Here is a 27,223-nt window from a genome sequence, read left to right as displayed (position 1 = left end):
AGATCCTCTATTTTTTTAAATTTCCAGACCGACCCTGGCACTTTTGAAAGAGTACTGGTCGGTTATTTTGTAGACTTTTTATCTTTAAATGCATCTGGTTTATGTATGCATTTGATGTTGAGATACGAGGCTTTTCCTTTGTGTCACAATTATAAGCTATTTCTGTCAAAGAAACTTCACTGTGTCATTGCCAATTATTAGGACATTTTTGAATGAAGAAAGGTGATGTGACGTCGTTGGCCCAGGCAGAACGGCCTTGCGTGTCCTCTGGTGGTCCATCGCCCCGGCTCCAGAGATGGCAGCATCATGGGCTGTGTGTCTGCTTGTCCTTTGTTCTTTCTGCTTCATCATCCCATTGTCCTGAAAGGCCCATGCACAAGCATTCAGAAATTTATTGACTTAAAAATGTTTTGTCCTCGAACATTGAAATTTTGACTAATCGATGATTCATTTGATCTTTGTATAAAATCAACTTTGCTTTCCTCTAAGATAGACTATTGCATGTAGGTCATAAAGGAAACTTGGCACAGTCCCTGGTGATGTTTTTGTTTAACTAAAATGCCACATCTCTTTTCTGCAGCTCCCCTGCTTTGCATGTGGATGTTTGGAAGCAGCCTGAGGAGCAAAGATTCTCATAATGCTTATGAAACAGAAATGTTAACATACAGACTTATTTTAGGTCCTCTTGGCCTTTGTAGGACTAATACAGCTCTGTTGCTGAGTTGCTTCCTTGTGCTCTCTTGGATGCCATTTAGAAGTTGGTACACAATGGCTCCTTTGGAGGTCATTGACTCTTTTGGGAGGGGGTATTATAAAAGGCAGGCATTAACTTCTGAGCCTTTGGAAAGTTGGTATTTTAAAAAGTCCTTACTCTTAACAGTAGGCTTTATGAAAGCTTGTATAATTTTCCCTTGTAAGTAAGAAAGGTAAATAACCATATCGTCATGAAACTCTTCCCACAAATATAGTGACTGTTAATTCCTGTAATTGGATGGACTCCATTTTTTGGCCTCTCACTTTTCATAGCTCTGTGTTTGTCTTAATGTGTATTTTCTTTTTTTACCCAATATTTTGCAGTTTTTGGCCTCTAACCTTTTATTTATTTACTTATTTAGGCCTCTTACCCATTGCTGTGTAAAAAGTAATTGAAAGCAAGGTATATGACAATGTAGAAGAGTCTCCATTTTACCCTTGTTAGACTGTGGTATTTGCAATAGATTTGTATCTCAGGAAAAGGAAGAGGAGTTAGTTTACACATTTGGTAAAGAAAGTAAACTCATGAGTAAGTTCAAAATGAAATGAAGTATACCTTGGAAGATCCCTTAAGTCAGCCAGAATATATGGCATATGTGGTGACTGTACATAGCCCCCCATGTGGTAATTATTTTTGTGCCACTGTAGCTTATGATCCACTGAGCCAGGTTCAGAGATGGCACGCATTTTGGGCAGATACCTGGGTGTTCACACCACTTTGCTTCCATGAGAGTCCCTAGCGTGGAGTGGGGACTGGAAAATCCGTGTGACTCTGTTTATGCCATTGCCATTGTGCTTTTCATGCAGGGACTCCTTATCTTAATAGTTGTTGATTGGTTTACTCGCTTCGGGAAGTACTAACTGAGATAATACATATGGCAGCCTCTAATACAGGCGTGGGCATAGTAGAACAGTGCATACTCAGTAAGTCTTCGATGGTCTTAATCCTGACCTAGCTTGATCCGTTCCAGTGTCACACCGCGTTGGAAAAAATGTCCAGAGAAACCTGTCCACTGCTTCCTGCCTTCCCGAATTGGCATTCCTGTTGATGACCGTCTTTGAGAGCGTTCCCTCTCTCAACCCCTTGTGAACCGGAGTTCAGAAAAATGTTCGTGAATTAAATCATGAATATTCAAGTTACCACAAGGTGGCGTCAGATCATTTCAAGTAATGCCAGATAGGGGGAGCCTCAACATAATAAATCTTTCATTTTAAAAAAGTTAAAATATATGCCTTTCACGTCAGGGTATTTAGTTATTGTAAACAAACCTCTCATTTCTTTTCCCATTCAGGATCTCTTGTGTTTGGCTAATAAAACCTTCATTTTACTTGTTATTTACAAGCATTGTCTGTTGAGTGACCCTTAAGTATTTTATAATGACACCTTTCCACAATTTCTCATCTCCCTATTATCCCTTAGTTTGATTTAGTTTCTCCTGATATGTTTATTTTTTTCTTGTTTGTTTCCCCAACTAACATGTAAACTCTGAAGAGGCTGCAATTTTATTTCATTACTATATCCTCAGTGCCTAGAACAGTGCCTGGCATGGTAGGTACTCAAAACCTCTTAAATGAAGAATTTTCACTATTGTTTCAGTCAATGCTCTTTGGCTTAATAAGAAAATCTTAGAATTATGTTAAAGTGTGAAGTTTCTGTGTTCATATTCTTTGGGAATTTTACTGATAATTTAGTGAAGTAATTAGAACTTGAAAGCTTTTATCAGTCTCCTCCTCTGGTGGTTACATTTCAGATCTCCTCCATAATTTAGTAATCTTCCTACAACTTACAGTGTATTTGTAATATTCATTCAGGGTGTATTGATGAATGCAAAACGAACAAACTAGGACTAGTCAAGGAAATACTTTCAGACTTTCATTTTATCTTGGCACAAAAGTTTCTATTCACACACACAAACACACAATTCAAGGGATCTGTGTGAGGCTCAGACACCTTCCTTGCTTGAGGGGTGCTCTGTAAGTGAGGCCCCTTGCAAGGAACAGAATAGCTAAACTTGACCCTACCTAGTGGACACTATCTGAAAGTTAAACTTCAAGAAAGCAGTGGCCATAATTTTGAGCCTTTTTTTTCTGGAGCAAAAATGAATGAATGAGTGAATGAATGAATGAATACTTAAAAATCAGTTTTTTTGATTACTCATCAAGATTGCAGTTGCCAGGATGGGCATGATGAAGTGTCAAGGCTACTGAGGGCTGACCAGAGAGAACTGATCATCTGTTCTCTTCATAGATAATTCTCCAAACAAAATAAGGTTTATTTTCTAAATTGGCCCCCTAGGGAGCGAGGTTCATCTTCCTAATCATTCATTCATTCAGCAAAAATTTATTGAGTGCCTACTATATGTCATACACTGTGCTAGTGGTAGAGTTACAGGAGTGACTGAAATAGATCATATTCCTGTTCTCATAGAGTCTCTGTTCTCATCCAGTGTCTTTTGGGGCCACAGATATCTTTAATAATGTAGGTAATGGACCCTTTTCTCTGAAATCAGTCAGCCAACTCTCTCCCTTCCCCCCCCCCCCCCCCCCCCCCCCCCCCCCCCGCCCCACACGTGTGCATGCAGGTACCTGTGTGAGATATGGGAGACCCACACCCTGGGTAACATATACCATTTCCTGGGGTTCCAGAGACTTGAAGCTCATCAAGTGGAAGGCCCCTCTTTTCCTGCTCTTCAGCCTTTTCACTGCTCTCCTTCCCTTTCCGCACTTATTGATGTCTTGGATAAGACTTCCTGTCATTTTTTTTGCAGGTTTGATCACATGATGAAGCAGTGTAAGTCTTTGGGCAAAGAGCCCAAGGAGTGCTCTGCAGGCTTGGACCAGGGGCCCCCTTGTCTTATGGGGAAGTCCTTTCACCCCTGAAGTCTTTCTCTTTGCACCTGAGCAATAGAAAGGGTTGGATTTGAGTAATTCTGAGGTCATTCAAGGGTAGGTTAGGTAGGCAGGTTTAGAAGGCAATAGAAAATATCTGTGGGTAGATTATAATCTCAGTGCTAACTAGCTGGGTGATTTTGAGCAGATTATTTAGTTTATCCGGGCCTTATTTTTCACATGTGAAAGGGAAATAGCAGCATTTACCTCATGGTATTGTTTTGAGAATTAAAATGAAATAATGTATGTAAACTGCCTGTGACAAAAATGATAGCTTTTTCCAGCCTTCTTTTATCCAAATTGTCTTTCTGGGGAATTAATAGATAAATGATCATTGAGCACCTGGAGTAGACTACTTCTGATTATTTTCCTCTGATGCTAAACCAGCTGCCAGGCAGTGGTACCCAATCATAGTGGAAGGTTCACTGTGTATTAGGCCTGGTTTAATTTCACGCCTCTCCCACTAACTAGCTGGGTGACCCTAAACTCTAACCTTTATCCAGTTTCCATTTCTGGCAGATGAAGTAATGATAACATATGACCCAGCCACAGCAGAGAAGCTGTTTTGGGATTTAAACAAGGTTATGTAGGGGCACCTGGGTGGCTCAGTCAGTTGAGCATCCAACTCTTGATTTTGGCTCAGGTCACAATCTCATGGTTTGTGAGATCGAGCCCCACGGCAGGCTCCATGCTGACAGCATGGAGCCTGCTGGGGATTCTCTCTCTCTCTCTCTCTCTCTCTCTCTCTGCACCCATCCCCCCACCAACCCCCCTCTCGAAATAAATAAACTTAAAAAAATAAACAAGAACGTGTAAGTGAGTAAAGCATGTAGCACAGTGCCTGCTACAAAGGACACTCTTCATTTAGGCCAGGCTGGTTCCATACTAATAGTAATACTTATTAATTAGATTAACATAACCCTTCCTTCTCTGCCCAGGGCTGTGTTGGATCTAAAGGTTTCCCCTGGATTTATACAAGTTCAATTCATGATAGCTTCTTACTTATCTAGGCCGAAGTAGTACAATGAAGGGCCTTGATTGAAAACTGGCCTTAGAGTTGCTTGGAAAATATTTACCGTTCCTGCAAATAACTGTGGTTACTGTGAGGTAATTCATTTTGGTGAAGGATGAATGGTAATTCTTCTTTATGTGTTTTCATTTAGTATCCCAACCCCATGGATAAAAATGTCATCTCTGTAATAACTGTGGAGGAAAAAAGAGGTAAGTTCTCTGAATATACCTCACTTCAGTGATGATCATTAAGTAATAGTGATGTTTGTCAAGGTGTGTGTGTGTGTAGCCTGTTTTTCTTCTTTTAAGTTTATTTTTTATTTTGAGAGAGAGACAGAGTGAATGGGAGAAGGGCAGAGAGAGGGAGAGAGAGGGAATCCTAAGCAGTCTCCACACTGTCAGCGCAGATCCGGATGTGGGGCTTGAACTCACAAACTGTGAGATCATGACCTGAGCTGAGATCAAGAGTCAGACGCTTAACTGAGTGAGCCACCCCGGCGCCCCAGCCTATTACCTTTTAAACAGATATGAGAACAGGTGTATTTCTGTATTTGAGGTGACAGAGAAGAGTACCCAGCATTTAAAGCAGCAGTAGAAGCCTTGTTTAATATGCTTTTGTCACTCAATTAATGACTAATGACAATAGTAACAGCCAACATTTCTGAGCATTTAATATGTGCCAGGCCAGGCACTCTTATTAACTCCTTTAATCTGCAGAATAATGTTTGGGATATGTATTATTATTACTGCCTTTTAATGTATGAAGAAATCAAGGTACTGAGAGGTTAAATAAATTGCCCAAGGTCACATGACTATATCCCTATAATATATTCATGTATCATTGTATATACGACAAAACATTTGTGATTAGTAGCATGTATGTAAGATGTGATTGTAAAGTGATTATATTATAGAATATGATTCCATATTGACCAGCGCAGGGGTGGGCAAGCTATGCTTGTCCTGCTTGAATTTGTGAATAAAGTTTTATTGACATACAGCCGTGCCCACTTGTTTACATATCTTCTATGGCTTCTTCTTGGTGACAAGAGCAGAGTTAAGTTGTTGCAACAAGACTGTTCATACCATAAAGCATAAAATATTTACCATTTGGCCTTTTACAGGAAAGGTTTATTCACCCCTAGACTAGAGCGTAGGAGTCTCCACTGCTCTCTGTCATTTGTATTTCTCTGGAATAATTTTTCACTTTCATTGCCTGGACTTGAGAACTGGGCCACATAGGAAGTTCTGGTGAGGCACATAATCAGTGTGTAAACATTTGGAGACACCCAGGCCCACTTCTGACACGCTCTTGAGCCTTCTGAGAAAATGTGTGAGATGCCACTGTTTGTTACGTGACTCTGAAGTCTTCTCTGTGCTTGGTAAACACAAAAACTGTCTTTTGCTTGTGAAGGTATTTTCTTTGTGTCCATACTCTATTAATAGATTTTAAAAAACATTTTTTTCATGTGTCTGCACTCAGTGTGAGAGAAACTTGTGATGGGGCATCAGAGAAATCTGGTTTCAAGCCTTGATTTTGGTACTCCCTGCATGACCTAACTTCTTCGAGGCTCTGTTTCTTCGCTTATTAAATGGGAAAATAATATTAATCCTGCTTTAGGTTGTTATGAAGATCAAATGAAAGAACAATATGTGTATTCCAAAGTGGTATAGGAACATTAATTATGATTTCTACCATTGACGGGAGCATCGTTGCCTGCAGGAGTGGCTAATCCATTTTAAGTGGGTGTGCTGCAAACATTGGATAAGCTGGCTGAAGGAAGGCCAGTGGGCAGGAGACAAACCCACTCCTCACCCTGTCAGTGGCTTCTGGGCAGTCTGGATGTTTGCACTGTCCGGGCTATTATAGCCAGAGATTTGAGAAACCCTGCAGGAGCTTGGCTGAGTCACAGTAATTTACAGGCCAAAAGATAATACTTCAGAGTTTATTTTTTTCTATGACTTGGACTCCCCTTTTCTTAATTCACATTTATTGTGTGCTTTTTACATTTTTGGAAACTCTGTTCCAAAACAGAGTAGTGCCAGTCACAGGGAATCTGTTTCTTTATAAGTGAAGACTATGGCTAATATAATTAATTATAGGTTTACATTGTGTACCTAGAAATCTGTGCTTGAAAACATGTTTGGTGCAGAATGTGGCAGAATCAGATTCTCCATATTCTTGTGAAAACATCTGTATTGGACTTGAGCAGAAGTCTCATTGGCCCTTGTCATTGGAGTGTTGACATTGATAATCCAGAGCAGTGAACAGTTTGTGATTCCTTCTCTCTGACTTTAGAGCATGCAGAGTGAGTAGCTGCCTCACCCTTATTCCTTGATTACAGATAAGTGTATTTGGAATGATTTGGCCCAGAAAAGTGGTCAGGGATACTGAGTTTTGAGTTAAACATTTTTCTCTAGGAATTCTACATAGAGAAAACTGACATCAAAATGAAAAGTTTTGTTGACATTAGGATAGGAGTACATATCCTTAAAACATTTTTTGAGTGTAAAAATTTTCTGTTTCTAGATGTGTCAACAGGGATCATCTATAGAAAGAGGATTGCAGTCTGTCAGAATGTGGTTCCAGAAATTTTAAGGAAGGTAAATTCATTTTAAAATCTAATCAGATTTGGAGTGACACTGGGTGATTTTCACACAGTCCTGGAAAGAGATGGCATTTTCTGATGTCCAGGCGTGTTAGAACTTTCCCAGTTGGACCTCACAGCTCCTCAGAGGAAGAAAGCACTCTCATATCTAACCTCAGTTTTGGCAGATGCCACGGGAGATAGTTTTTTTTTCCCCCTCCTGTTTCTGCTTCTCTTTTGTGGAGGGCTCTTAGTGGACATAGAGATGGTCTACAATTATTTTATTTTATTTTATTTTTTATTTTTTTTTCAATATATGAAATTTATTGTCAAATTGGTTTCCATACAACACCCAGTGCTCATCCCAACAGGTGCCCTCCTCACTACCCATCACCCACCCTCCCCTCCCTCACACCCCCATCAACCCTCAGTTTGTTCTCAGTTTTTAAGAGTCTCTTATGCTTTGGCTCTCTCCCACTCTAACCTCTTTTTTTTTTTTTTTTTTTTCCTTCCCCTCCCCCATGGGTTTCTGTTAAGTTTCTCAGGATCCACATAAGAGTGAAACCATATGGTATCTGTCTTTCTCTGTATGGCTTATTTCACTTAGCATCACACTCTCCAGTTCCATCCACGTTGCTACAAAGGGCCATATTTCATTCTTTCTCATTGCCATGTAGTACTCCATTGTGTATATAAACCACAATTTCTTTATCCATTCATCAGTTGATGGACATTTAGGCTCTTTCCATAATTTGGCTATTGTTGAGAGTGCTGCTATAAACATTGGGGTACAAGTGCCCCTATGCATCAGTACTCCTGTATCCCTTGGGTAAATTCCTAGCATTGCTACTGCTGGGTCATAGGGTAGGTCTATTTTTAATTTTTTGAGGAACCTCCACACTGTTTTCCAGAGGGTCTACAATTATTTTAAAGATGTCTTGGACATTTTGCAGGAAGTGACCATGTTTTCTCATCTGTCTGTGGTTAGATAAGACTCTTAGATAAGAATGATCAGAAGTAAACAGATGGTAAATATTTAGTCTCATCTTCAGCAAGGAAGATAAAAGCTTCAGATTCTATGTCACTGTCAGAGAATACAGTTATTTCAGGGACTATAATCTTCTCAGTGCTCTCTGTAAGTCTTTTTGTGTGTATTTCTGTAAAGTAATGGTGGTGATGTTGAAATCATGATAGCAAGTTGTTTTCTCTCTTTGAAATCCTTAAGCACTCTGGTGATTGTTGGCAAAGGTAAGCGGGAATTTTTAATAACATTGCTTGAATCATGGAGGGATTATTGACAAGAGTCCTTTTTAACTTTTTTTTATTTTTGAGACAGAGAGAGACAGCATGTGAACAGGGGAGGGGCAGAGAGAGAGGGAGACAGAGAATCCGAAACAGGCTCCAGGCTCTGAGCTGTCAGCACAGAGCCCGATGCGGGGCTCGAACTCACAAACCGCGAGATCATGACCTGAGCCGAAGTCAGACACTTAACCGACCGAGCCACCCAGGAGCCCTGACAAGAGTCCTTTTTGAGTCATTAGGAAATAAGAGGAGAACATCTTTTTTTTTTTTTTTTTTTTTTTAATGTTTATTTATTTTTGACACAGAGAGAGACAGAGCATGAACAGGGGAGGGGCAGAGAGAGAGGGAAACACAGAATCTGAAACAGGCTCCAGGCTCTGAGCTGTCAGCACAGAGCCCGATGCTGGGCTCGAACTCACGGACCGCGAGATCATGACCTGAGCCGAAGTCGGACGCTTAACCGACCAAGCCACCCAGGCGCCCCAAGAGGAGAACATCTTGATGTGCACTTCTTAAAATGTCTCAGATCATTATTTCTACCCAGAAGTGATTCCTTTGGTGATGTAGAAGCCAGTTAGCTTGCAGATGATATTGCTGTGCTTGTTTGCTGTATTAGAAAGAGTGATGGCTTCTATCACTTCCTTATCCTGGATTAAGATTCTGTCATATTCTTTGGAGGAAAGAAGTCTGATACGACAGTAAAAAAGAACTTTATTTTCCAGATGCTAAAATGTGTTGCAGTGAATACAACAAATTATGACTGGCTTTTTCTACAGGGTTTATACCCTGCCTTTGCCCTATATACACCCTTTGAATCTATTATTTAAAAAGACATTCAACTTTGTCTTGTATCTCAATTCTTAAATAATTTAAGGACACCTCTGACTTGTACAGTGCTGCCTTTGTAGTTTCCCATGTCTCCTCCACCTCAGAAAACATACATTTCAAGGTATTGGACAGAGTTTAAAATGAAGAAAATATTTTATCTGATATTGTCTTGCATGTGAGCCCATAAGTGGGCCCAATTAGTGTCCATCAATTTAAGAAGGCCATAACCAGCCCTGGAGGAGACACGAAGGAGGCTGATAATTTGCTTAGTGTTTAGCAGTTAGGGAAATCAGGCCAGAGACTATACAGCTCGCATAAATCCTGGGTCATTTGCATGTCCTCACCAGCATTTAGTAAGGTCATGGTATGTTTGATTATCAAGAAGTCACAGCCATTGGTGAGCCATCATTTGTATATCAGGATCACTTGTCCTTTTAATTATCCAAGACTAAAAGCAACTCTGGACTCCGTCCTTCTGTAGCCTTCCTCATTTGAGAAAGCCACCCACTCTCTGTTGGACAGGTGAGCATTTTAAAGGTACCTAGTATCCAGTTGGAAGAGGAATCGTGGCTCAATCCTCAGGAAAGAAACATGGCTATACGGAGTCACTGTCTTACATGGACACAGTATGCATCCATGAAGGAAGAGTCTGTCTTCCGGGAAAGTGTGGAAAATCCAAACTGGTAAGACCCCCTGTGTGTGTGTGTGTGTGTGTGTGTGTGTGTGTGTGTGTGTGTGTGCGCGCGCGCGCACGCGCGCGTGCGTGTGTGTGTATTGGGTGCAGGGATGCACATATGAGCTCATACATTAAAAAGTTTTGATTGCATACTTACAACCTCTGTTTACAACTACATAAGTTACACATTATTAATCTGTAACCACACAAGTAGTTAATAAGTAGATTTCTCTATGGGGGAAAATAGCAGCATTCAACTCCTTGCCTTTTTTTTCCCTCTATAATTTATTTTTTATAATTTACTTCCAATTAGTTAGCACATGGTGCAACAATGATTTCAGGAGAATATTCCTTAAGCCCTTTACCCATTAGCCATCCCCCCTCCCACAACCCCTCCAGTAACCCTCTGTTTGTTCTCTATATTTAAAAGTCTCTTATGTTTTGTCCCCGTCCATGTTTTTATTTTTGCTTCCCTTCCCTTATGTTCATCTGTTTTGTATCTTCAAGTCCTCATAGGAGTAAAGCCATATGATATTTGTCTTTCTCTGACTAATTTTGCTTAGCATAAGACCCTTTAGTTCCATCCACATAGTTGCAAATGGCAAGATTTCATTCTTTTTGATTGCTGAGTAATACTCCATTGTGTGTGTGTGTGTGTATATATATATATATATATATATATATATATATATATATATATTTAACCATTCATCCATCGATGGACATTTGGGCTCTTTCCATACTTTGGCTGTTGTTGATAGTGTTGTTATAAACATGGGGGTGCATGTGTCCCTTCAAAACAGTACACTGTATCCCTTGGATAAATGCCTAGTAGTGCATTTGCTGGGTCATGGGGTAGTTTTATTTTTAACTTTTTGAGGAACCTCCATGCTGTTTTCTAGAGTGGTTGCACCAGCTTGTATTCCCACCAGCAGTGCAAAAGAGATTCTCTTTCTCCGCATCCTTGCCAACATCTGTTGTTGCCTGAGTTGTTAATGTTAGCCATTCTGACAGGTGTCAGGTGGTACCTCATTGTGGTTTTGATTTGTATTTCCCAGATGATGAGTGATGTTGAGCACTTTTTCACATGTCATTTGGCCATCTGGATGTCTTCTTTGGAGAAGTGTTTATTCATGTCTTTTGCCCATTTCTTCACTAGATGATTTGTTTTTTGGGTGTTGAGTTTGATAAATTCTTTATAGATTTTGGATACTAACCCTTTATCTGATATGTCATTTGCAAATATCTTCTCCCATTCTGTCGATTGCCTTTTAGTTTTGCTGATTGTTTCCTTCGCTGTGCAGAAGCTTTTTATTTTGATGAGGTCCCAATACTTCATTTTTGTCAACTCCTTTCTGATCACCCTGTTCAGTCTTGGGGCCTGTTTGCTCTCTCCAGAGGCAGCGACTGTTATCAGTGTACTAAGTATTCTTCCAGACTTTTAAGAGATACCATTAGGTACTACATGTATATTCACAGAGCCTGTATAGCCTGGTTTTGTATGTCTTTTTTTGCATAGTTGCTTTCATTCCGTGTCAGCCATTGTACACTAATCTTTTTTGCTTAACAGAACTTTATCCATTTAATATATATGAAACCTAGCTTATTCCATTGTACTGTTGCATGATATTCAATCCTGTGATTGTTCTATATCTGTTTAAATATTTTTTTTGATAGAGGTTCAGATGGTTTCCAGTTTGTCTTTATTATAGATAGTATAGTATTTGTGAAGTATGTGATCCCTTATTTGTCCTATTTGTGAAAGTTGTTAGGTTTATTGAGTGTGTTATTTACATACAATAATTTTATTGTTCTAAACGTACATTTCAAAGAGTTTTGACACAGTTGTGGAACCAGGGCCACCATCAAGCTATAGAACCTTTAAGGAGGATTTTAAAAAGCTATATGCCAAGACTATTCCATGAGGAAAGAATATTCTCCTCAAAAATTGGTGCTGTCACAACTGGATAGCCACAAACGAAAGCATTAAGTTGGATTTCTGTCTCACAAAAAATACAAAGTTAATTGAAAATGGATCAAAGACCTAAATGAGAGTTAAGGCTATAAAACTTTTAGGAGAAAACATAGGCAAAAATGTTTATGATCTTGGATTAGGTAGTGATCTCTTAGATGTGACCCCACAGTCCAAGCAACAAAAGACAAAATAGGTGAAATTGACATCAAAATTAAAAACTTTTGTGCTTCAAAGGACTGTCAAGAAGGTCAAAAGACACTCCAGAGAATGGGAGAAGATACTTGTAAACCATATATCTGGTAATATATATATCCATAATACATGAGAGTGTATACTTATTGTGATGAGCACTGAGTAACATATAGAATTGTTGAATCATATTGTACACCTGAAACTAATCTAACACTGTATGTTAATTATACTTGAATCTTAAAAAAGTCTAACTAAAACATGGGCAAAAAGTTTGAGTAGATACTCCTCCAGAAACGTAGGTTGATGGTCAACAGGTGCATCAAAAGATGCTCAACATCGTTATTCATCCAGAAGTGCAAATCAAAATCACAATGAGATACCACTTTAAGTGTGGCTTGATGGCTAGGATGGCTGTAATAAAGAAGATACATGGTAACAAGTGTTGGAAAGGGTGGGGAGAAAGCCGAACCCCACACAGCACTGATAGGGATGTGAGTGGTACAGCTGTTATGGAAACCAGTTTTTCAGTGCCTCAGAAAAGAAACAGAGTTACCACTTGACCCAGCAATTCTGTACAATATTGAAAACATACGTGTTTTGTGAAAACACAAAAACTTATACAGGAGTGTTTCTAGCACCGTTATTCATAATAGGCAGAATGTGGAAACCAAATGTCCATCACTTGATGAATATATAACCAATTGTGGTATACTTATACATGGAATATTATTCAGCCATAAAAATGAAAGAAATTCTGACCCATGCTATAACTTGGGTGAAGCTTGAAAACATTATGCTAAGTGGAAGAAGCCAGTTACAAAAGGCTACATATCGTAGGAGTCATTTTATTTGAAATTTTCAGAATTGGTAAATCCACAAGGATGGAAAATAGATTAATGGTTGCCATGGGCAACGAGGAAAAGAGTGGGCAGTGACTACTAATGGGTATGGAGTTTCTTTTTGGGGTGATGAGAATATTCTAGAACTAGTGTTGATGGTTGATGGGTTGCATGACTTTGAATAAACCAAAAACAATGAGTTGCACACTTTAAAAGGGTGAAGTTTATGGTGAGAGGTCATTTCCCTATAGCCAAAAGTTAACACACCTTTAAAATTTTTTTGTCAATAATGGGTGAGAAATAATTTCTTTGAGATAGGTTTAAAAACAAAAGCAAAATATAACACGCACCAGGTGTTAATAGTGATTATTGCTGTGAGCTCTGATTTCAGAGGATAATTTACTGTTTTTTGTTATTCTGTATGATTTGAAGTTTTTGTTCACTTGTCATTTTAATGGAAATAGTAAGACTCTCAAGTTCAAATAACTAGAACTCCCAAATCTCACATCCATTCTGCAGCCCCATCACTTGTGCAAATCATTACCATTCCTCATAATTTTGGTCCTTGAGTGATAATTCTGAAATCCTCCAGCCCCACACTGAATGAGTGTGAATGCCACATCTTATTAGCATCTGGGGTGGGTTTGCCTGGAACTACCCCGTAGTTTGTTTTCCTCAGCCTTCCCCAAGGCAAGAGCTTCACATAAACATAGATGTTTGGGATTAAGTATAAAAGCTGTGGCCAGAGAATAGAGGAGTTTTTTTGTTTTTTGTTTTTTTGTTCATGGGAGTAGTAAAAGGACAGAATTGTCTGATTTTATGTAGAAAACAAAAGTCTTTCATCCGTCTTGTTTTAGCCTCTATTTTCTCAAATATCCAGGCTATTGGCTACTCTGATCTGAACCTTTATCAATGATTCATAAACTGATAATTGGCTCCAAGAATCCAAGGAAAACATTCTTCAGACTTCTTTCCTTTGTGTCTTTTTTAAAAATTATTTTTAAATGCTCTGATCCTAGAAAATGGGATACGTACATCCTGTTAAAAATACTAAACAGTTTTGGGGAAAAAAGTTTTATTACCTAACAATAGTGTCTGCTTACATAATTTTTTTTGTTCATTCCTAATTGGCATTTATTTTATTTAATTAATTAATTAATTTATTTATTTATTTTTAAGTTATTTATTTTGAAAGAGATGGAGAGAGAGAGAGAATTTCAAGCAGTCTCTGTGCTTTTGGTGCAGAGCCTGCTGTGGAGCTTGATCCCACAAACCATGAGATCACGACCTGAGCTGAAATCAAGACTCTGATGCTTAACTGACTCAGCCACCTAGCCAGCCCCCTCATTGGCATTTAGATTGTTTCTCAGTATTTTTGTTGTTACAAATAATGCTGTGATGAAGTCCCTATAATTACCTGTTTCTGTACTTATTCAATAACCTTTTAAGGTAGATAGAGCAAAATTGGATTTCTGGGCCAAATGTTATATTTTGATACATATTATCAGATTGCTACATAAAAAAGCTTGACCAATTACACTTTTTCTTCTTTCTTTGCTTTGTTATGTTCTTGTCCTGTCCCAAACACTCTCTTTTACATTTTTGAGACAGTAGGCCAATCTTTATTGATACCTACTGTGTCAAGGTCAAAGCTAGATCCTTCCCCTGCAGTGTTTTAAAGCTCAGGTTAAAGAACTTACCCACGATGAAAGTAAGTTGCCACCAAGGTGTGAGTCCAGGTATCATGGATCCCACCTCAAGCAAAGTGAGGAGGTAGGAATATGGATGTTTATAAAGGATTGATTTATATCAAACTGTAGAGTGCTTTGGATCCCAGGTTATGCAGGAGGGATCTTGTCCATTCAGTAACCAGCAGCCACATGAAGGTTTCTGAGCAGGAGATGATGTGTTGATAGTTGTGATCTAGACTCTAGGATACTTGTTTTCTTAGCTCTTGACATGGATTTAAGCAAGGGATTTTAGGCAGACTTTCTAAATGAGTGGGTAGTCTTGGGGGGGGGACATCAAAGAAAGAAGGACACGTTATTACTTTCTTTCCCATTCTTTGCCATGGAATGTGAGAAGAATGGCTAGCCACTATACCCAGAAAATGAAATATGGGCAATTTTTTTTTCAATTTTTTTTTTAAGATCAAGAAGCCTTGATCAATGTTTCCTCAGATAGATCCACTTTTGGCTTCCCGCTGATGTCTCTGCAGTTTGTGGCACCTTCTTGGGCAAGAGCTACATTGTGATTTCATGTTTCTTCAAGCACACCAGCTCTGGTGCTGTGAGCTCCTCACTGGGAGAGGCATGCTTTCCGCTTGCATAAACCTTACTTTTGAAGATAAACTTATTAATTTCTTACTATTTTGTGTTTGGTCCTATTTACAAAAATATATCTATTCAGTAGTTTCTGATTCTTTACCTTCTAATTGATTTTTACAGTACTATGTGGAAATGTAATGGATACACATTTGATTTGGCTTTAATGATGGACATTTACTTTATCCAGGCAATTCTAAAAAGACAGTCACCTTGTAAAAGTATTTTTTTGGGCTTTGCTCTTTATGAGTTCGGGGGTAAGTCATAACTTTTCTGTTATCTTGAAACAAGGTATTAGTTCTTATCATCAGTGGAGACTCACTCTGTTGATGATGTTGCCAAGCTGGGTTTGTTTTTGCTTTAGATGAACCAGACCATTCTCTCATGCTCAGCGTTGAGTATGTTAGTGGCCCGTATCTTTACCCATCTAGCTTTTGCTTATTCACTGATGCTTATAATATAAACCTTATTTCTGAGATTTAAAATGGGCAGTCTAGGAGAGTGTGGGCTAATAACATTGGATATATCCAACACACACTTATGAAATATCAAAGAAGTTCTTCCTGGAATGTAGTAAAAGGAACAAAAATGCCCAAATCAGACTTTACACCCAGATTAAATTAATGGGATGAGCAGCTGTTTTTAGTTCATAAAATTTTCATTATAATTGAAGTTACACACATGAATATTCTTCATTCTAATAAGATGTAAAACATTTTGTACTTTTTATTTTCAATTTCTGCGTTAGAACATCTGAAGTCTTGAGTGTTCATCTGGTGAATCACAAATAGTGTAAGTTGCATGTTTTGAGGGGCTTGATTGTTGGGCATTTTGTGTGTGTGTGTGTGTGTGTGTGTGTGTGTGTATCCATTTTTTCCTTGCTTTTTTTTTTTTTTCCTAGTAGCAGATTTGACAGTTTGGTGATTTCTTTGTGTTGGGCACCAGCCTTTTTGGTTGGCCTTCAAACTTGCTTTCACTGAAGTATTAAAATATTCTGGCTTTGTTAACTTTACTTAGGAATTATTTCTAAGCTCCATTCCTAACAGTAAAGGGCTTGAGGGTATAGTTATCAAATAGCCTGGATAAATACCACCGTATTCATCCCAAAACATGACTCCCTATGCTCATATTGGCCTTAATTTCCAGGGCACCAGTGGGTGATCAGACAATTACCAGAATGCACTGCCAGTTACAGAAACTGAGCAACAGGGCCTTTTCTGTGTAAATATGACATCTGGGCAGGAATCTGATTTTTGGCTCAGTAACACTGCCCTGGAAAAGGTACTCATGTGCTTTTTATATTTGTGTTTACATAGTTGGAGTCTTCTCTGCCTCCCTATCCTGGTGTATACTGAGGATACCCTCCCCATCCTGTGTATACTAGGATCCCGAGGACACTGTAGGTCAGTGCTCAGCTGCTTGCAGACAGTGCTCTGTGTTGTTTGTTCACTGAATGGCAGGTCTTGCTTCTTATGGGCTGAAATGGGGATGAGGGAAGTGAAAAGGGATGGAATTGTCAGGAGGGGCAAGTGCAAAGTGGGAACGTCCAATATGATTTGGTAGGGATTCAATGTAGAGGAAATCTTGAACTGTTAATAGGAGACCTTGCTTCTGATTTTTGCTGCTTGATCACTTATATATACAGTTTGACTTTGGGAAAAGGGACAAAGCTGGCCTGAACTCCCTCATAATGTGAAGATTTAAGAAGACAATAAAGGGGAATGCTCTATACTTGGAGGGTATAAGGCAGTAGACAATGAAAGTTGTTGGAACTAATGGTGAGTAAATGCTGTTTTCAAAGGGAGGGGGCCCCTTAAAGGTACTAACTTTGAAAAGCAGACTAAGCTGTTTTATTGAAATAGAGGTGATGATTGAATCGGAAACAAGGATGTTGGGCTAGGGGGAGCATCCGATGCCATTTATGAGTAAGAACTTTTGAAATACCTTAGTTGGTGCCTTTTGACTTTTTATTCTCATCCTCCTTGCCCTTTGGTTTGGGCTGTGTATCAGTGCAGGATTCAGGGGGAAGGTTAAACATGTAGATTCATTGTGTTGGCTCTAGTTGTGTAGGCCTGGGGCTGTCTCTTGGGAATCAATGGTTCTTAAGTTCTTCAGGTGAATCTGTTGTGCACTTAGATTTGGGAGCCCCTGGTAATTAGTCAGTATCCTGCAAACATACTGCTGAAACCTGTCAGTGTTGTATAGCATGACCAGTTGATAATCTGGCCCTTCAGCAAACAGGTAAACACTTTTTACTAGAAACACCCTCTTGGAAAGTTCAACAAAATTCAGTTGAGGGCCTTCTTGAATTTATGCAAGGAAGGTGTTGTTAGTGGAAGGAAGGGAGGAAGAAGGGAGACTTCAGTGACTCTGATTAGTGTCAAAATTGTGTTGCATTGTTTCCTCTTTTGGATCAGAGGTGCTGATTAGATTTTCTTTCTTGCAGCACTTACATCTGTAGTAAATAAATAGGTTGAGTATTAAAAATGACAGTATTTTATCACATGCATGGATATCCAGCAGAACAACCTAAAGGTCTTAAGACAGCACACCAGGAATCTGATGCCCATCTGCTTGGTCTCAGGATGTGCCTCCTACATCGGGTTGAGAACTGACACCTGGGAGCTTGGTTGTTGTCTTTCCAATCAAGGGTAATAGTGGTAGCTAGGCAAGGAGATGGAGAATAAAAAAGCCAGGCTGAGGTCAGTTTCCTGGTCTGCATTTAAACAGCTATATTTTGAGACCTTTTCTGTGCAGGAGGTGGAGGCAGCTCCATTCTATGTGCCTGACCTCAAGAGGGTTGGAGAATTGGGAGGAATTTAGGGGATAATTTATGGGGTAATATCCCTCTGCTCTAGGATGACTCAACAGACTCTTGTCTGAAGGTAGGAAAACCTGGCCCCTCATACAGGTCTAGTTTGGGTGAGTCTTTCTCCAGGTGTCCTTTATTATCATACGTTAAAATAATCTTTCTTGTTTGTTTTCTACACGTATTTCCTGCTTATTGTAGGACAGTTGCAAAATACATGTAAGAAAAAACAGATTATGTTCATACCCTCTTCAGGTGTGTGCTTTTCTAGTAGTTGGCGGCTCCAAAGGGAGCCAGTATTCTGACCTCCATCCTTATAGCTTAATGCTGCCTGTTGTTGGTCTTCATGTGGAATGGACTCCATACTCTGTTGTATCAGTTTTCTTTTGCTAAATCTTGTGTCTGGGAGCCTCATCCAGGTGTATCAGTACTTTTTTCCCCAGTGTTGGGTAGCATACTGTAGTTGCTACAGTTTATTTACTCATTCTGCAGAAAAATCACTTTTGCAAACATGGAATCCTATTGTACATAGTATTCTGACTTTTACATTAATTTAACATTACATTTGGGACTGTCTTTCCTTATTAAATGTGTCATTTTAAAATGACTTTCTATGGTTGTTTAGATGTATTCGTTGGATAAAATTATTCTAGTGTGTTTCATTAAATGTCTGTGCTGGGCATTTGCATTATTTCTCGTTATTTGCTCTTATAAATAATGATGTGAGGAATATCTTTATAGGCTGCTCTAAGCCCTCAACTAAGATTATTTGCTTAGGACATATTTTTAGAAGTAGATATATGAGTCTAAGGGTTTGTATGTGTTTGAGGCATTTATTAGGTTAGGTATTGCTAAGCTGAAGCATGCATTTCTAAGCATCTCAGAAAACTCCCCAAGGGCATGGCAGTTGGCAGTGTTGTATAGACCTACTTTGGAATTGGGATCAAGAATGGCTACGCAAAAAAAAAAAAAAAAAAAAAAAAAAAAGAATGGCTACGCAATTTGCAAGGCCCAGTGCAAAACGAAAATTCAGGGTTCCTTGTTTTAAATGTTTGAGAACTTCAAAACCAGTGGCATCAGATCATTTAACTAAGTGGGTAGCCCTTCTGAGAGGTGAGCATGGTGCGACTGATGTGTCCTTGAAGTCAGCACCAAATGGGATGCACTGGGAGGCCTGATATCCCAAGATAAGACTCTGATTGGACAGGTTCACAAACTGTTACAGATTTTGAAACTTTGCCCACCACTCAGGATGCCAGTAAGCTTGCACTGAATAGACATTTTTCTAGGTAGTAGGATTGTGGGGATAGGGGATCTGAGGTTAACCGTGTGGATTTAAATAGTGGTTCTGTCACTTATTTTTATGAGACTTTACAAATTTGCATCTTTGGACCTCAGTTTTTTTTTATCTGTAATATGGGGTTGTATTACCTCATAAGATTGTTGTGAGAATTAACTGAAATGTGTGTATATAAAGGACTTAATACAGTGCTTTACCACAGTAGGCTATTAACAAGTGTAACCTATTATAATTGGTTATCAATTCTTAAACACTGTGCTTTAAGAGAGTGAGCCTCCCTGACCTAAAATAAGTACCTCCACTAGGCTATCGGGCTCCTGAGATTCCACCATTTGATTATTCCTTAGCATTATAGTATTCCCTGCTGCAGCTCACTGTTAATAATGAGGACTGTTGCTAATAACCCATTCCCAGGAGGCGTTAGAGCAGCTTGGCGGGGTGGGGGGCTCTAGGAGTGGGGGTTAGAGAGGCTAGTGGGGTGTTTGGTTTCACATGGCTGGTGTGCAGAGTGTATGTGTGATGTGTGATAGCAGGGTGGGGAGGAGGTTGGTGAGAAGAGAGGGCTCTGGAGCCCGAAGGGCTTTGGATGCCAGAATGGGAGGGAGAGATTCATTTCCAAGTGGTTTAGGGTGATTGAGTGTCACCTAGAAGTTAATGAGGTACGAAGGTTTGGGGATTGACCATACCTGGAATTTGTGCTGTGAGCATTTAACTTCTCAGACACTGTTTTTGTCTTTGTGTAAATGGTAATAATAATGATGGTAGTATTAAATGGCATTAGTAGTTGTAGGAGTAGTCATAGTAGTGGGGTTAGTATTATTAACTAACATTTATTGAATGGTTACCCATATCACCTCGAGTGCTTGACACATAAGACCTTATTCACCTTTGGAACAACCTGTGTCATAGGTGTCATTAATCCCATTTTACTGAGGAGACTGCACATCACAGAGCATCAGGGACTTGCCTATTAGGCAGGTTAGAGATGAGATGTGAATCCAGGTAATCTGACTTCAGGAGCTCCACCCTTAATCTCTGTTGTCTTTTTCTGTGTGTGTGTGTGTGTGTGTGTGTGTGTGTGTGTGTGTGTGTAGGCTGACAGCTGCTTAGCACTTGAGATCTCTGTAAATTGAATGGGTTCTCTGCAGAAGCATTATGGCATAAATGGGCTTGGTCAGATGGGGTGGGGCAGACTACGTGTTCTGGCTTGGTGGATTTCATGTATTCTCTGTGTGACTGCTAGACCCAGGGGCTTAGCAGGGGCAAGAGCAGGCAACCTGACCTGCACACCCTGCCTTTCTTTTGGGCTACCCCTCTGTGGTTACAGGAGAATTCCAAAATCACCATGATTAGAACTGAGATGTCATCACAACAGGAATATCTGTGGGAACTTTTTTTCCCCCTCGAAGACACTTTAATTAAATTCCCATCATGAAAACAATTAGGCAAGATTTGCCATACCTAACCAGTCAATAACTCAAGGACAGGATCTCATTAAGAGCTTTCGCTTTCCCGGAAACTGCCATTTTGAGGATTCAGAGCTGGTGACTGCGTGCTCTGGGAATTAATTTATCCATATTTCCTCTGAGCTTTTCTTTTTAATTTTCCCAAATCCAGAAGGAAACACATTTTTAAATGACCTAAAAGTAGGAGACTGATTGTACACACCGCCATTCACTTTCACAAAGGTGTTCCTAAGTTTGAGGTGTTCTTTCCCTGTCATGATTGCATTGTCTTCTGTGTTGACTTACGCCTGCCTGTGGACAAAGCAATAGATGTGGCCTGGATACAGGCACCGCGTGAGTGAGTGAGCCTCCTCTTTTAACATAATTTTCCAGATACTGTGGTGTCTTATCTCTTAGCCAGGTGAGGGCTGCCCCTTACTGATGTCAGCAGGTAGAAATCTTGAGATACTTGATTCAATTTCCCTGACAAAAGTATTGAGATGAACTATAAATTGGCCCATTTTTTTTGCTTCCTTCTCTTCTGCACCCATTTTCCTTCTGTCCATGCTTTTGTTCCTAATGCGCTATTGATTTTCCACCAGGGGCTAGCCATTGAAGTTGCCATTGAGGCAATAAAAAATGTACAAATACAACTATCTAGAAAAACCGTTGACATCATCTAGTAAAGACAGACCCAGAAATTCAGCTGTTAGGTAGTCTAGAGGCACTTGTGTACATATGTACCTGGATGCATTATAAAATGTTCATCTTCAGTAGAATGGACAAATAATTGTGAGTATTTTCAAACAGCGGAACACTATGCAGCCATGAAAATGAACAAACGACAGCTACATGCAATAATATGGATGAATCTCAACTGAGCATGCAGGGTTTATTGTCTGTGACTTAGTGAACAGTCAGTGACTAGATCAGCATGTGTTTAGGAAACTGGCTTTGGGCAGTGTGGATTATAGAGAGTCCACACTGGAGACAGGGATCCCCCTGAGAGGCAGTTGTGGTCCTGGAAAGAGAAAATTGCTATGCTAACCCCTGGCATTCCCAGTAGCAGGGGAGAGAATGACACGGACTGTTGAGAGACGTTAGAAGAAAAATAAGTACAGTCTGGTGACTGATTAAATGCTTGGGTTGATTAGAAAGGGAGTTTACTTCCAAGTCGCTGAGGCCTCTAATATCATAGACTAGGAGGATGATGGTGTCTTTAACGGATGTAGGAGCAGGCGTGGGGTTTTGAAGCAATGGATACTGAATCTACATGCAACCAAGCTATATGATCTTGAACAAGTTATTTATCTTCTCTTTACACAATTTCCTCACATATAAAAGACAGAAAATGTTTTAAGAGTAACAACCTCAGGGACGCCTGGGTGGCTCAGTCGGTTAAGCATCCAACTTGGGCTCAGGTCTTGATCTCATGGTTTGTGGGTTTCAGCCCCGTGTTGGGCTCTGTAATGACAGCTCAAAGCCTGGAACCTGCTTCGGATTCTGTGTCTCTCTCACTCTCTGCCCCTCCCCCGCTCACGCTCTGTCTCTCAAAAAATAAAATAAACATTAAAAAATTAAAAAAAAGTAACAACCTCAGAAGATAATATAGTGTCTGATACATAATACACTCTAGTATATGGTTTTTGAAGAGTGAAAGTGACCCCAGATATATAGCATCACGTGATGCAATCCTTTCTTTAGACATAACAGAGATAAAAGATAGATGTAGGAAAACTTGAATCATCTTTATGTCTCTTGAGTGAAACAAACACTACAAGTTTGGGGGCAGTAGAAAATCTTAGAACAAAAGGCACAAAAACCAGAGGTTATACAGTGTTGGAAAGGGAAAGCCAAGGAGGTGACTTAATGAGATTTTAAGTGAATGGTAAGTCAGAAGTTAGCATGTACTTTTGCTGAGAATGGTTCTTGGGAGCACAGAGCCTTTAAAAGAATAACTTTTTGTTTATATATAAATGATTTTCAAGTCCTTACTATTTGGGTGATTGCCAAGTAATATATATTATAGAAAATTAGTAAAAAGAACATAAGGAGATAACACCCATGATTCTAATGTCCAGAGATTCTTTTCATATTTCAGCTCTGTCCATTCATCTTTCTATTCGTCCATCTTTTTTTCTTTCTCCTTCTGCTTCTTTTTAAAGAGCTGAAATTAATCTGTATATTGTTGTATAACCTGCTGTGTTTTGCACAGGAGCTTTAAAGAAGGCTTATCTAGCATGAGGGGTTTAGGTTAGCTATGTGTAGTAGGAAGAAAATGTCTGATGTGCTTTGTCAATGAATTATTGAGGGAAAGTGCAACATTTCCTTCTCTGGCAGTCTTAAAATATACTAGGATAAACTCTCATTTCAGTGATGGTAGGGCATGACCCTGCTTTACTGCCCTGTTATTCTTTGATATGTGGGCAAACCATGAGAGTGCTTTTCTGCACACTTCCATCTCCCAAAAGTAGCAGAAAGAAATACTGGTTAGAATATGATGTAAGAGAGACTTTTATTAATCCCTCACCTACACTTGCCTTGAGGACTGAAGAGTTTATCTCTCCCAAGAGTGTAAGACTGCTCAACTTTTCATTTTTAAATATTAAAATCACTGTAAAATTCTACTCTGACTAATCTAGAATAGAGACAGGAAAGATTAGTGTCACTAGGATGTAGTTTTACATGAACAAATCATTTTAAATAGGTTTAAATCTAAGAGGTGGAGGCTGCTTTGCCTAGACAGACTATTTGCCTAGACTGTTTATGTCACATTGGCTAGGATAGCTGTGTGTGTGTGTGTGTGTGTGTGTGTGTGTGTGTGTGTGTGTGTGTGTGGGAGGGAGGGAGGGGGGGGAGAGAGAGAGAGAGAGAAAGAGGAATCTGAAGGCTTCTTTTTACTGATTGCACGATTTGCATGTAGGGGCTACCGCTACTAGAGAATTAGACAGAAGGTCTAATAAGAGTTATGATAACTTTGATGTGTGGCTCTTCTTGACTTTGTACTCACCTGCAAACTCTTAACTAGTTCTAGTGTTCTCCCAAAGGCAAGTTGGTCCATAGATTGGTAAGGTGGAACATCCTTGGGGGAGTGAGGGCCTGGGGGTAATTCTGCCATCTTTCTGATGTCACTCTTAAGTGTTCTCTGTTTTATGAAATGGAGATAATTTAATATTGGTAGAACTCTAAATAGCAGAGTGGCACACCTTATCTCAGCCCCCCTCCCCTCCAATCAAGGCTTAAAGAAGTCATCCCAGGCTTCTAACTTTCTAGTCTCTGTGTCTACCGTCTGTCTCCCTCCCTCTGTAGTAATAGTGGCTAAAATTTAATGAAGGCTTGTTGTGTCTGAGGAACAGTTCATATTTACTTCTCAAGATAGTTGTGAATGGAAGATACTATGAATATTCCTGTTTTTACATATGAGAAACTGAGTTAAGAGAGTCTTAGTAATCTAACCAAAGTCCTACATCTGATAATTATCTCAGACTCAATTTTAAAAGGCCATTTTGCAGCATGAAATGAATATATATATTCATAATAATATATACATATATTTTAATTGGAATTAGTTAAGTTTATTGTGAGTCAAGAACAACATTTTATTTATGTATTAAAAATATTTTTTTTAAATGTGTATTTATTTCTGAGAGAGAGGGAGAGACAGAGCATGAACAGGGGAGGAGCAGAGAGATAGGGAGACAGAGTCAAAAGTAGGCTCCAGGCTCTGAGCTGTCAGCACAGAGCCCAATGTGGGGCTTGAACTCACAAGCCGTGAGATCATGACCAGAACTGAAGTCGGATGCTTAACCGACTGAGCCACCCAGGCTCCCCAAGAAGAACAACATTTTAAAGATAGAGTACAGATCTCCTGACTATCACAATTTTACATGGGATTATGTAGTCTTAGCTATGACTAGACATCCTATATTCTGCAGTAGTTACACTTAGAATAATGAAGCTATATATATTTTCTTTTTTCTCTTGGCTTAATTGGCATATAACATAGTGTAAGGTGTACAACATAATTTTATATATGTATGTATTGCAAAATGATTACCATAATACACACCCATCACCTCTCACACAATTATTTTTGTGTGTGATGAGAAAATTAAAATTTACTCTTTTAGCAACATGAAATATTCTTAACTTGAATAAAACAATTGCTTATATAAACTGTAAATCTCTTTTTAACAAAACTTTTGTTGTAACAGGCAGTTATTGAATTATTATGGATATTGTTTTGTGTTGACTTTAAATGGTAATGCTTTGGGAAATCTCTATAGTTTAAATATCCAAATGTAGAATGACATCAATGATTTTTTTTTTTTTTTTTTTTTTTTTTTTTACACAGGACAGAGTTCATTCAGAGAGGCAGAATTTCAATTACAGGGGCTGGCTTTCTCAACTGCATTTTGGAGACTTTTGCCAGCACATTCTTAAGACAGGGAGCCCAGAGGGTAAGCTTGTTTTTACTTGGAACCAATATTTATTTTAAGAAATCATGAAGATTCCCGTTGGGTTATTGAATAAGGCTCCTGAGCAGACACGATGAGAAAAAAATACAGTTTATAAACAAACAAATAAAAAATAAACAAATAGATGCAAAAATAAGTATCTTTGCTAATTATTGCATACATCCAAATCCAAGTAAAACTTAAATGCCATTTGTGACCCATTAAATTAAAACTATGCCAGTAAAGAATATGTAATAATATGGAGAACTAAGAGATATAATCAGAATGAGTAATTACATTTTCAGTATATTCAGTATGATGACACCCATTTAGTGAAAAAGATAATAGCTAGTATTTATTGAGCACTTATTATGAACTACTCACTGTAAAAAGAATTTTTATTTATTATTTAATACAAACCTTTGAAGTAGCTATTTTTGTTGTTCTGTTATTATGGATGAAGAAGATACAGAGACCTTGAGTTCCTGGTTGTTACTTCTTGTGTTTTTCAAATTCTGTGGGAGTTTAGGGTTCCATGAAGGTGATTTAGAGACCACCTTAGAGTCTAAGGTTGATACCCTGTTTTAAATAGAGCTATTCTTGGGGCACCTGGGTGGCTCAGTTGGTTGTGCATCCGACTTTGGCTCATGTCATGATCTTGTGGTTTGTGAGTTCAAGCCCCGCGTTGGGTTCTGTGCTGATAGCTGGGAGCCTGGAGCCTGCTTCGGATTCTGTGTCTCCCTCTCTCTCTGACCCTCCCCTGGTTGTGCTCTGTCTCTCTCTGTCTCTCAAAAATGAATAAATGTAAAAATAAAATAAATAAATAGAGCTATTCTATTTTTAATCTGTCTTATATAGAGAAATTTATATGTCTCATTTTCTTGCCTTCACAGCATTATTTTCAAAACGTCTTTAGGGTAAAGTCTATTCCTTATGCATTATGATATGCTTATTACAGGTGTTCTGAAGTATTGAGAAATTATTATTTAATTTTTATTAACTTGTTTTATATATAATATTGTACTTTTAAATTGTTGTTGTTGTTATTGTGATAAGGGGCATAATCACTTACTTCCTGGATTTACTCAGGACATATGCTATGCATATGTTACCTTGTTTTGTCTTGTAGAATAATAGGTTTAATGGCTGGTCTGAAGGAATATTGTTGTGGCTCCAGGATTATCTGGGTAACAAACCTTTGTTCTCGCTTTGCAGATCTAGGTTCAAGAATGAGCCTGGACCATGATGTGTTAGTCTGGGAGGCTGAGGATGATGAACGAGTGTTTGATACTGTACTGTACTCCATAAACATACTGTCAAGATTAATGGTGTATTCCTGTCTCAGAAATGCACATATCCAGACTGGCCCAGCCTGTTGAAGCTGGGCTTGAAGTGGATAGCTGGGCTTCTAGAAGGTCTGATATGACCTTACTCACTCACACATGATTGGAAGTTTTTCTGCTATATTGCAAAGTATGCCTGTGTAAAAACCCACATGTTGTACAAAATTGCACCGTGAAATTAATGGGTCTGATGATAGAAATAATTTCACTGCCATATCCCTGAGTATCATACACTCTTTTGATCAAGATTGAGAAAAATTTTCCGTAAAGAACTAGATAGTAAATACGTTAGGCTTTGTGGGCCAAGAAGCAAACTGGAGATATTATGCTGGGGCTTTATAGCAAGAGAGAAACAAGTTTCCACAAATTTTTTTTATTTACAAAATTAAAAATATAATAATATTTGAATTTTTTTTGTAATATAGTTCTTCTGATCAGAAAAATGGGATTCCATTTTGTGGGAGAACATAACGTTTAGCTAAATTGTCATTC

At 38.9% G+C, this 27,223-nt stretch overlaps 1 protein-coding gene across 5 annotated transcripts in view; it reads left to right on the top strand.

Moving 5' to 3' along the window:
- Window positions 1-27,223, top strand: part of PRELID2 (PRELI domain containing 2) — a 65,662-nt gene that overhangs the window by 8,909 nt on the left and 29,530 nt on the right. For all 5 annotated transcript variants that reach the window (XM_042938354.1, XM_042938373.1, XM_042938385.1 and 2 more), the window contains 4 exons: window positions 4,806-4,863; window positions 7,184-7,257; window positions 9,894-10,054; window positions 25,286-25,391. In XM_042938354.1, coding sequence (XP_042794288.1) covers window positions 4,806-4,863; window positions 7,184-7,257; window positions 9,894-10,054; window positions 25,286-25,391 — 399 coding nt within the window. The remainder of the gene's footprint in view (window positions 1-4,805; window positions 4,864-7,183; window positions 7,258-9,893; window positions 10,055-25,285; window positions 25,392-27,223) is intronic.

The sequence above is a fragment of the Panthera leo genome, chromosome A1 (assembly GCF_018350215.1).
Source record: "Panthera leo isolate Ple1 chromosome A1, P.leo_Ple1_pat1.1, whole genome shotgun sequence".
Classification (NCBI taxonomy): Eukaryota; Metazoa; Chordata; class Mammalia; order Carnivora; family Felidae; genus Panthera; species Panthera leo.
Note: the sequence above shows the minus strand (reverse complement) of the source record. Positions and strands in the feature narration are given on the sequence as shown.